At 34.4% G+C, this 12028-nt stretch overlaps 1 protein-coding gene and 1 long non-coding RNA gene across 3 annotated transcripts; both read right to left on the bottom strand.

The window, feature by feature from the left end:
- Positions 1–138: 138 nt before the first annotated feature.
- Positions 139–1743, bottom strand: LOC143462517 (uncharacterized). The gene is made up of 3 exons (XR_013118174.1): positions 1579–1743; positions 1183–1491; positions 139–1095 (listed from the first exon to the last, which is right to left on the bottom strand). It is a non-coding gene; the product is annotated as an uncharacterized LOC143462517 (long non-coding RNA).
- Positions 1744–3457: 1714 nt separating this feature from the next.
- On the bottom strand, positions 3458–11539 carry LOC143462508 (glutaminyl-peptide cyclotransferase-like). 2 transcript variants are annotated; one of them, XM_076960702.1, is made up of 9 exons: positions 11298–11539; positions 9905–10053; positions 9423–9572; positions 7690–7857; positions 7510–7620; positions 6072–6242; positions 5640–5739; positions 5214–5348; positions 3458–4974 (listed from the first exon to the last, which is right to left on the bottom strand). In XM_076960702.1, exons 1-9 carry the CDS (start codon positions 11416–11418, stop codon positions 4829–4831), a joined length of 1251 nt encoding a protein of 416 aa, XP_076816817.1. In that variant the 5' UTR covers positions 11419–11539; the 3' UTR covers positions 3458–4828. The 2 variants fall into 2 exon arrangements, with proteins under 2 accessions (XP_076816817.1, XP_076816818.1); XM_076960703.1 differs by having other exon boundaries at positions 9905–10050.
- Between the last annotated feature and the right edge of the window lie 489 nt (positions 11540–12028).

The raw sequence follows: 12028 nt of genomic DNA, 5'->3' as shown, positions 1-12028 counted from the left end.
TGAATCGTTTGATTCTGTTGCCTGTATATGTTCTTGTAACAGTTATACAGTTTACAAAACAAAAAAAACGTGCTCTCCATTTGAGGTTTTACATGCGTTCAGTAGCCTACGATTTCATTAAATTAAACTTTCCAATGCTCTTCTAAAAAAGAACAGTACGTTGTCAACAATCAAAGTCAATAAATATTTATCACCCTTTTTGCGCAATACGGGTGGCAGATAAATTTGTCGAGCTAAAGTTTATCAATCATTGTACTCAAAACGGTTTATTATGGTCACAATGTGCTGACATGCCTTCCAGGTTGTGTCGAGTCCAACGTGAATCCCAATATTACGAACGAATATCGACTATCTTTGTAAATCTCACGAGGAGATTCAAATCGCATTCTTTGTTGGGTAGAAAACGAAAAAACGAGACCAAAACGTTTGTTTTTCTTTGTTTGGCCAACAGCAAAACAGTTTCGAAAATAATACTCGTATTTCCAAAACACGGATAAATTTCTTAGTTCTGATATTTACCAAAAAGGTGACAAGTTAATACAACAACCACTGGCACATACTGGTCATACACTTTGATTATGCGAAATGAGTAAAGTTAGCAGATCGGGATGAATGTCAAAATGTATTAATTATATTATTCGCATTCTCACAAATTAGAATTTTTTCAATTTGACACATCCCGAGTCGCTACCCTGAGGCAGCTGTGACGCAATCCAGAATGGAAGTCGGGCCGTGTTCGGTCTTCTAGAAAAACATGTTTTACAATTTACACTATTAACCATTTAATGCAATACAATAAAGTACTGTATTACAAAACAAATATATTAATACTATCAATTGTTAATAAGTTAGTCCTGTTTATTGTGCTGCGCAAAAACTCCACAATCGACATCTTTGATTCATTCGGGAAACTAATTTAACTTTCTGGCTTTTTCGAGCATAAATCGGAATTCAAAAAATTAATGTCGGGTTTGGCCGTTGACAATCGGCATCTTTTTGTCTTTGATCCAATTAGATGGCAATCAAGTAGCTGCTTAAGACGGTAATCGTGGCATGTTGCTTACCGAATCGCTTGCCAACAATCAATCAGTTGTGCTGTAATTGGCAAAACAACAGGCTTATATGATCGCAACACAAGAAAAACATTACGTTTTAAATTTCCTAAACAGTACATACGCTCACCTATCAAAACCTGGCATTCCTCCAGTAATTTGGCGTAAACAAGTTCAATCGCATGCGCACAGAGCAATGTGGTTACATAGCCTCGGCTCAAAACATGTTTACCAAAAACAGGTTCATTCTTTTTGCATTAGTCATTCTTCTCGATCAATTACGTCAGTACAAACTCTTCTGTCTGTTTTCGCAGTTCGCTGAGCCCTCCTTCAACATACTGTACCGTCACTGACGGTGTGGTCAGTCCGTCAGTGTGGCTGCTGCTCAGTGCCGTGTCAAGCGCATTGTGGGCCCGGGTCAGAAAGTACATTTGGGCCCCTACAAAAATTAGGTAATCGTAACGTAAATCCCAAATTTTGTGATTCATAAACGGCCGGTTGCCAGTTGCCACCATTGTAAACTTACTCACTATAGGCTGTAGATTTTAATCACAACGCACATATTCCGGCACAGGGTAAAATCAAACGAAAAGTCTAAAGGTCATAGGCAACCTTCTTCATTGAAGACTAAACTTCTTTGGCTATATGTTTCATAGATTTCAATTCACTGTAAACGTTTCAAAAAGTTTGTTTTAAGAACGTGTTTAGGCCTATAACATTTGACATTAATAACGTGGAGTAAATACAAATTCGATTTAATATAAGTGTTAGTTTTTAGTTTAATTTGGACACTATAGGCTTTTGACTTTGCATAAATGTAAAATCATACACGTCACATAGCCAAACTTTCGCATGCAATCAACTGTTAAAGCCTGTGTTCTTCATACACTGCGATGAGAGTTTGTATGTATGCTAAACCAGGACACAGCTTGAGGGACCCCATCTGGCCCAAATGGACACATGCTTAGCTATATCGTAATATTCTTTTATGATCCCGTTAGGCTATAACAACATGCGTGATCTTTGTAATCGTTTTCCTCCAAACCATTTCTTATAAAAATGGATGTTTACCAAAACTTTGCTACGTAAAAAGTCAGGTCACGAAAGGATTTCCGAAATTGTTCATGAAACTTCAAAAACCAAAACAACATCACTCAGCAAATGAACTAAAATACGAAATCAGTGGAAAAAGTATGATTTATTTTAAGCGCTTAATTTTAAAATTCCGGTTTCAAATGCAACGCAATCATAACCTACTTATATCAAATTTCGAAAAAAACTGTGTGTGAATAAGCAAGACAAGATTGAACAAAATTTATTTCACTTATGTCGTAATAAGACAGCAAAAACTTTCGCTTTTACACGGCATGTTGTGAGAAAAGGAACGTTTAATGTATTAGGATTAGGGCATGCCGCCGTATAGCCCACAGTCACACACAATTCGTGTCCGTATAGTCCACACACAATTCGTGTTTGCAGGCTACTACAAGAAGCTAGAAGGACTTTGAATCAAGTTTTAAATTAATTGGTTGTTAAACCTCGACAGAGGGATTACCAAATATAACAAAAGCATCTCTTGTAATTAGGCATTGCTATAGTTTTCAATTGTTATTGCAATTTTCCCAACGTAGTTATGGCTGTACATGTTTGTCGCTTGTCAAGTGGAAGTGAAGTTTGGCGTTCAATTCCATGCTGTAAGTTTGACCGCTCGTCCGTACGTTAAAAGCATATGTTATTTTGTTCAAAGATTATGTATTCAACATTAGCTAAGCGCAACCATAAGTATATTTTTAACCAATTGTAATTAAATTATTTTCACAAAAGTAATTTCAATGCAAGGTGTAGCAACGTCATCTACAAAATACCCGCAGAAAGTCACGTTGCAAAGTGGAAGTAGTCGTGAGGTAAATCTATTTTGGTTTGCACGACGTTATGTAAAAGCATTGGACTTGTAGTTAACATGTAACCAATTAACTGCATGTCGGTTTGCAATCAAACTTTGGTTTCTTAAGTTTCGTTTATTTTCGAGGATATATACTACTCAAAATTAAACAAACTCAAATTCATTTAGAATAAAACCACACATAAACATAAAATATCAAGTATTACTTGGGCAGATTAAGATAAAGAGTAAAACCATTTGAAATTCGAAAGCTTCAAAAACAGACACCAAAAGAAGTCAATTGGGAAAAAACTTGCTTTCTGCCCAAGCGCAATAAATGACATTGACCTGAACAGATTTTGTCAGTTGGTCGTACTGGACACACAGCTAGTAAGACCAGAAGAAAACCCTTCGTTCATTTAGCAAGAATCCAATTTAAAAAGACCTGATAGGCTGACACTTATCTAGTGTCCTACCTACCTCATAGTAATAAAATGATATGAAGCCAATGAAGGTGAGCCAATGAGATAACATGATTTTATTCATCGTTATATTCTTTATGATCCCGTTAGGCTGTACAAATGCGCAGTCAACAACCCAATAACAACATGCGTGATCTTTGTAATTGTTTTCCTGCAAAGCATTTCTTATAAAAATGGATGTTTACCAAAACTTTGCTACGTAAAAAGTCAGGTCACGAAAGGATTTCCGAAATTGTTCACGAAACTTCAAAAACCAAAATAACATCACTCAGCAAATGAACTAAAATACAAAATCAGTGGAAAAAGTATAATTTATTTTAAGCGCTTACCTTATCTAGTGTCCTACCTTATAGTAATAAAATGATATGAAGCCAACGAAGGTATATGAAAAGTTGTATTTTACACATACTGCATTCAGGACAAATTTTAACTTCAATTCTGTAGCGCTACTAACATTTAACCCGTTTTACGCGCTATCAACAACACCATGAGCGGCCTTACACTGTACAATACACACAGATTACAACAATTTGAAAAACATTTATGCAGTATACATAGTACATTAGTCCAATGTAACAAACTCTCTGTTGAAAGTAGTGAAATCGTACCATGCTATAGGCAAAATATAAACAATTCAAAACCGTTTAAAAATACGCCAGCTGTTATGCGCTAAACTTGCATGATTATTGCACTCCATAGTATGCAGCTATACACTACGGCAGAACCAACCACCTGACTTTACTCAAATTTGCCATCTAGCGGATAGTTACTAAGTTTGCTTTTGTGAATAAAAATCGAAATTTCTGGCACCAAGCGATGAGCACAATAACACCAAATGAAGGTAAACGAGTACATCATACTACATAATGAAGTATTAAGTTAAACTGTGCAATACACATATAATAACTACTTGAAATGAGACCAAATCTAATCTACTATTGAGTATCGATATAATTTGTCTGCTGACATAAACGCGTGGTGTTCGTGTATTGATATGAACATCTATCTGCTCATGCAATGTATGCAACAGTCAAATTGATAATGTATTAAGAATAAGTGCAGAAAAATATGGCTAAGCTGTAAAACTATTTATTCACCAAGAAAAAAACGGGATCACGTCAATTGACCGTGAACAAATTCACCGGCGACAATTGGTCGTGGTCAACTGACCGACAACAAATTGGCCGGCGACACAAATCAACCGCTACGCATTTTATTTTTATTTTTTACGCAAATTAGCATTGTTGTTTATTCAAATTATATGATTTAAGTGATAATATGATTTAAGGTCAGTTTAGGTAAGTTTACGTCACGGTCAGTTGTCCCCGGTGAGTTTGTTCGCGGTCAATTGTCGTGGAACCAAAAAAAACTACCCGCCGGTGATACTAACCGCAAAACAGCGACACAGGTAACTATAAACCGAGATACTCTGCGACAAATATGGTCAGAATTCGTGTGATGACAAGTGTTCGTTCATCGTCCACCGCCCTTGCATCGTCGCTTAATTTATGCCAAACGTTCGGAAATGGAACCGATATTAAATGCATTATCGGTACGCCTGTAATTGAATTAGGGATAGCAATGATAGATCACCACAATATACAGCATTGTTGTCGAAACTCAAAATAAGAGAATAGAGAAAATTCAGCATTCAGATTACAGCCTTTATTTAACCTTTAACGTTTATCTGTGATAATCTCACGATTGCTATCAATTTTACTGGTTTGGTGCATTCGACAAGTACACAGGATCGAAATAGCGAAACAAAAGTGACAGACTTATTTGCTGTCCACTCACCTTGGCGAAGAAACGGTATATGATCATCCTCTACCGCGGAGTTTTGATATCTGTGTCTTTCAGGAAATATTTCCATAGGCCTACCGGAGGCGTCGTTTGTGGTTCCGATCCAACCGGCATCACGCAGTCTTTGTTCTACGGATAAGGTTTCTTATAAATTAGTGATCATTGTCTTTAAATGAACGCTTAACAACGTGGAAAGATGAACCAAGGGAAATTAGATAAATGGTTTCGACGTTAGGTCAAGCTTAAACGCTTGTGTTTGGGAAATGGACATACGCACAGTCGCACATGCGCTGAACCTCTGCCATTGATCAGCCTAGTTTAAACTACTTTGACGCAACTTAAGTTAAAAAATAGTCTTTTTTATGGAAATCTATGGTTATTGTTCGTATCATGCAACAATTAGGTTAAAAAAAGTCTTACCAATACTGCGGCAATGGGCAAACCATCGAGATTGAGTTGATAAAAAATTTGCAAATCCGGCTGTAGAGTGGCCAATTAAATCCAGCAAGACAAGAAGATCCTGTCGAAATAAATGTACGATGTCGGAAGATGTTTTTCCCTTACAAGGGTGATTACAAAAATTTTATAAATAATTCAGTGACATAAAATCGTAAATCTAAAATTAAATCTAATTATTGTCAAAACATCACAATTTGCAATGAAACTGACACCAATATCAGTAATAAGCAGCTCAAATTAATCGTTAAAGCCTTTCCTATATTCTACTTTACTGGGATACTCCACAAGCTACTATAGCCTGGAAACAGTTTCTGGCCTCAAGACCCAATCCAGTTTTTCAATTTACAATGGTGAAAAATGAAGAAAGCTTAATTGCTAAGAAAGGAAGCTTACAATAGAATCCAATCTTGTTCTTCCATGCCAGGTTTCATTCTTCCAAAGTGACGCCAAATGCCTAGATCCGTATAATGAATCAGTTTCTGTCCAGTGTTTAAACGCTTCTTCACCATCAAAAAATATCAATTCCAAGCCAACGTCTAAGGTATTAGCATCGCCACTTTTTTGCTGTGATATAAATCATAAAATGTTGGTGTAAAAATAATATCACAACTGCATTATGATACAGAGTTCTAGTTGCCACAACAGGATACATAAGGAATCGTATATTTCCTCGGGCAGAATAAAAAAAAGTGCAACTTCATCAAGATTTTTTCTAAATTTTGGACCATGTTTAAAGTGTTAACTTTTTCCAAGTACCAAAACTAATTAGGCTATAACTTATAGCTATAGCCATCAATGTTATGTTATGTTATAAAATCAACTGGAATTAAAACTATTTGCCTAATCATTTCTTGGCTACTGGCAATGTGGTTAGATTGAAAGTATTGCTTTTAGCCAATGGTTCTCAAATTTTTAAGCTTGCACCACACTGAAAAAATTTAAATAAATTTATTACGCACTTGGTACTTAATGTTAAAAGTTGCTTAAATATCTGACTTTGTACATAATTTTAATGCGACGGGTGTAACTGTTTTTTAGAACAAACAAGGTTAAATCAAGTTTATAGCAATGCCAGCAGTGGTGTATTTAGGATTGCGTTGAGGGTGTGGAGGAAAATTTTTTTAAAGCTGATTCTAAAGTTCCTGCGAATGTTCTCCCGCCAAAATTGTGCAAAGCACAAAAATTGGATTTTTATGCCTGAAAAAAAATGCTCTAAAATGCCATTACTCTTGCACTTTTGCTGAGCTGTCTCTTTCAACATACCATCTTAACTTTTTTGTCATGGTTAAATTTTAGGTAATTTCAATTTGTCACTACTGCATTCAAATTTGTCCTGACTAAATAAACAGAGAGTTTGATGCGTTTTAGTAAATAAGCAATTCTAAAAAGCCTATCATTATTATTTAATCACACTAAATATAGCAACTTTTCTGTTAGCCTAATTGTGCAAGTTAACATGGTGGAAGGTGGACTTCTTAAAAACATTGAAAGTACACCATAGCGGATAGCCTAACATAACATACAATGATAATGTGACAATCAGCCTTACTATAACGATAAGGCAAATAGAATGAAATATTAGTTTCTATTAAAGCAATTCTGTGAAGGTTCAGATGTATGTGCTGATGCGCATTTCAGCCTTGCATGCATGTCTGCATGACTATTTTTAGTTAGAAATATTTTTTAAAAATTTCGCGGCACATCTGGAACTCTCTCTTTGAAAAATACTCCTTTTCACTAAAACTTTTTATATCACATAGAAATGTACCATGTACACTAGAATAAAGAAAATATTTACAACTTCAGATCTACAAGCAACTTTCATATTTACCCGCTGTGTATGTTGTAGTAACAATTCATTTAAGACATTAGCCATTTCCAGCATCATTGAACATGGAACTGCTGAATCAGTTGCGCCAACAAACTTTCCTCTTGGGAAAATCTACAAAAACAAAGCACCATCAGACACCTATAAATTGATAAAACTGACGACTTACCAACCAACACTTACCTTTGAATCGTAATGACAAGCTAAAACCAGCTTTCGTGCAGCATGTGGGTTAGTGTTTGCAATGATATTTATGAATCTTGTCATAGGATATGGGGCAGGCGGTTTATCTTCAAAAATGTCAAATTCCAAACTCCAACCACCAAGTTTACGTAAACTATAAACTATGTGCTAAATGCAAGAATACAAAAAAGATATGAAATCCATAATACCAACAGTATTTTAGTTAGGATAAATCGCAATATCAAACACAACAAACAAACCCCCAACTTATTTATGAATCTTGAAAGAAATGAAATAAAAATATTAAGAACATACTTTTTTGGTTTGCAAGTTGTAATTTATCTAATTGCTATATTTCTTCACTTTACTGAAATGAAAATGGATGGACTTTTTAAAAAATGACTTCATTTGGTAAATAATAATTGATCAATTAATAAAGATTTAGGACAAAGTCAATAATTTTATAGGCAAACCATACAATATTGCATTCAAACTGGTCGAGTTGACTTTCAGGTAAACCTAATTCTTGCAACTAAGAAATTGTTATCTTCAAACTAAAGGAAGTCTTCACACGACTTGTAACACAAGGCGATAATTCCCCAATACTCAGTCCCAATTATCATTTGACCTTAACTATGTGCATTTTCACATCGCTGTATATCTTTTATTTAGCTTTAGTTATTTTGCAGATTAACATGAAGTTGAAACTGCTTTCGAAACCATATCGCGTTTAACAACGCCGCTATTGAGCTGACAACTCAGTAGATGTATTCAGTTTTTGGGTTTGTGTCATCAGTTCACACCACATCCCTATGGTTAGCCATATGTGTAAAAACACACTTATTCAGCATGTAATTAAAATGCAAACACGTTCACAAATAGCATAAGAGTTCACAATTTATGAATGCGTAAATGATATCTTGCCTTGATAAACTGCATGCACGCAGAATTATCGTTCAAAAAACATAGCTATGTTAACTGAACCGGTCGTTATACTACGAAATTGTAATTTACGAACATGTTCGTAATTTGTGATCGTGTTCATAATTTGTGTACGCAATGACAACAATAAGCGTTCCTAAATTGTCAACACGATTGTAATTTACAAGCGTGTATAGGTGAGCCAATAGTGACCGGTTTGGATAACACAGCTAATTTTTTGCCCGGTAATTCAGCGTGCATGCAATTCGTGAATGCGTACGTAATTTAACAAAGAGTTATTGTGAACCTTTCGGCGAGGCAAATGTCTTACTTACGAGTTTGTAAATTGTGAAGGTGTATGCAATTTGTAAACACGTACGCAATTTACGAACGTGTTTGTAATTTACAAATGCATTGAAAGATGCGAATTCTGACACATATGGCTAACCATACCTCCCTGGTATTCGTAGAAATGTGTTTATATACGTGAACAAACTTATAAGAAACTGCCATGGCCAGATCTAACAAGTACGGCATACAAACACAATAATATTGAACTCGCAGTTCTAAGTACTTGTCTTTAATAGCTCTACTCCTCTACATATACTGTATATACATATAATGAAGATATACTATTTTCAACTAAAAATGTTAACCAGTCATTTTTGCTGCCTTACAGCTAGCAAACAGTGGTACAAAAATAAACGTATGCTATGAGTAACAGCGTGTCGAGTTGTCAACCCCAATATATTATGTAGAAGTTCGAATAAGAAGTACAATAACAATATGAGTGTTTCTATGCGCATACATACCAGAGCAACTTGCACAATTGCATCAGACCCTGGTGTTCTTACTCTCAGTATGGGCCAAAGATATTCTTCCTTCAAATGTTCTATATTGATTTTCTTAAGTAGTGACTTGGATTTAGCAGAATTTAACGTTCTCCTCACTGAGTGCAGGGACTGAAAAATATGTTACAAACATCTAAACTTATTCTGATCGTTTATATATGTATGCAGTAGTGGAACTTGCTTTCACATAATGTGACCACAATATGAGCTAATAAACTGGTCAACAAAATATTCTTCACTTTCAGCTTTTAACAGGTTCAAAAGCTCACTTACAATGCATACATAATTATATAGTATATGTATATATATATATATATATATATATATATACACACATATATATAGCATATAGTATATGTATGTATTTATACACTATATGCATATATTTAAAGGCAATAAAACCCTATTTGCAGCTTTAACTTAAATGAGCTGTCAATACATACCCTTTTCGAATACCAATCATCATCTACTTTCTTTGAGAATTCATTACTATCACGCTTTGTCCTGATGTCTATATCATTTACGAACAAGTCTGTTGTTTCACTTTTGTTGAAAAAAAATATGAACATCAGTGCAGTTGCTATCAAACCTGTTTTGGAAAAAAAATTCCATTGATTTACAATTAAAACAAAAACGGATTATTTACTCAAGAAAAATAGACAGGTAAAGGTTCGATTTTAAAAGCAAGATATTTTTAGAGATTCGAAAATTAGCATTTTAACTAGAATATTTTCGAATAAATATTTGCTGTTTGCCTTCCAACTAAAAAATTATTTGGAAACGTTCATGTCACTTTCAATGTTTACCCTTCTTAAATTACACCTAGCATCAAACTGGAAACGTTTGACTATACCACCAACAAAATATTCCCAATGCAGAACAGCTGCCAGACCAATAAATTCAAGTTCGTTAAACATTTCCATATTTTCAAGTTCGTTAAAAATGACAACTTAATATTTTGTGAATAACTTTCCATATTTGTGCATGGTACCTTTCAGCAATTTAGAAGTGCAGAGCTATGAAAATGATCAAACGAATTTGCATGATCAAACGAATTTGCATGCCCCACCAAGATATTGCTAAGTTCTACGATGGAAAGTCACTGAAATAAGCTAATTGTACATACATGGCAAGTTAAACAAAAAATTAAGAATAAAAAAGCAGAAACCTAGATAAAATGCCATGAAATTTAAAAACAAACACCGAAGTTAAATAAGAAATTAAAACAAAACCAATGTGACAAAATAGCCAACAATCAATAAGTATATATATAAACAAACCGTAAACATTTATGATTATAATTTCATTTCACATTATATTATCTTTTTGTATATTTCATGCTTTCTTATTTTTATGAAACGTTTTTAAGTCATGAAAAACAAAACAGAACCTGCTCTTTTGTATTAAAACCTGCCAGAATATGTAGATGGGTACATACCCAGGTAGTTAACCACTATAATCCTGCAAAGGGACATCATTTGCCAGCCACTGAGTAAGTTCTCAGTTCATGCAGGTAATTTAAACAAATTGAACAACATGTTGCGATTAATTCTTGTAAACCTACTGTGGGTGGTTACTATCACACATGCCATAGACAAGTGTTTTGTAACCACTTAGGTTCTAGACCTTAATTTCTACTTCATTAGAAGTAATACGCCCAAACTCATATAAGTTTATGCAAGTCACAAATCCCTGTTTGGGAGGCCATGAACTAAAGCTGTCTCGTTAATATCATAATGCCAAAACAGTAACGTAAGGTTCAACACGGCGCTTCAAAATAACAGAAAATAATATGTATATTATATTGTAGGGTAAGGCTAAATCAGTCATGTTTACCTGTGGCCAGATATATAGAAATTGAAAAACGCTTTTGAGTAGGAGATGGTTCCACTTTGTTGTTACATTCTTGTGCAAGTAGACACCTTCCTTTTCGATAACGGGACATGATGCTTAACATATTATTCAGTCACCACTTAAGTACTATTGTATGTTTTTATAGAATTTCTAACATAAAAATTCCATATAATCACCCTCTTTGCATAGAACATAGGTGATTCCTGCACAAAACAAAAAAAAGTGTGTAGAGTAAATAAAAACAGTTTTCAAACCCAAATACGACATGATTTAGTAAAAAACATTCAACTAGTAACTTTCAGTAAACACGGCACATATAACTGTGTTGTTAAGCATGGAAATAAAGATCACAGTAATAAACATCAACAAGTAATGTACATATATATTTCTGTATGCAAAATTTGTAAAGCATTATTTTTTCTATGCGTGTTGGACAGCCTAATTGCAAATAATTCATGCACATTGGACTGGCTGGCAACAGTTAAGGCATTAACCTATCAAGAAGCAAGTAGATCGTAATTATCTTTATGTTTTGCTCATATATAGCCACGAAACAATTATATTAGTCAAACAGTAATACTGCAATGTAATCTGTAATCATGTAGAACAATGGAGTTTATTATTTTTGGATTCAAAGATATTGTGTCTTATAATCGTTTTACCAAGAATTATTGAGTCAGAAAAAAATTGGATCGAGAAATGCCAGTCTAAGC

This window comes from Clavelina lepadiformis, chromosome 6 (genome assembly GCF_947623445.1).
Source record: "Clavelina lepadiformis chromosome 6, kaClaLepa1.1, whole genome shotgun sequence".
Lineage (NCBI taxonomy): Eukaryota > Metazoa > Chordata > Ascidiacea > Aplousobranchia > Clavelinidae > Clavelina > Clavelina lepadiformis.
The sequence above is the reverse complement of the archived record's forward strand: the minus strand, read 5'-3'. Positions and strand labels throughout refer to the sequence as shown.

What these genes read in the sequence shown, in the direction of transcription:
- LOC143462508 (XM_076960702.1), bottom strand. Translation starts at nt 11,418, where the DNA reads ATGTTAAGCATCATGTCCCGTTATCGAAAAGGAAGGTGTCTACTTGCA. An exon ending in GAACAAGATTGGATTCTATT is followed by an intron (nt 5,740 to 6,071) that starts GTAAGCTTCCTT and finishes TTATTTCGACAG; the next exon opens with GATCTTCTTGTCTTGCTGGA. An exon ending in TGCCCATTGCCGCAGTATTG is followed by an intron (nt 5,349 to 5,639) that starts GTAAGACTTTTT and finishes CCTTATCCGTAG; the next exon opens with AACAAAGACTGCGTGATGCC.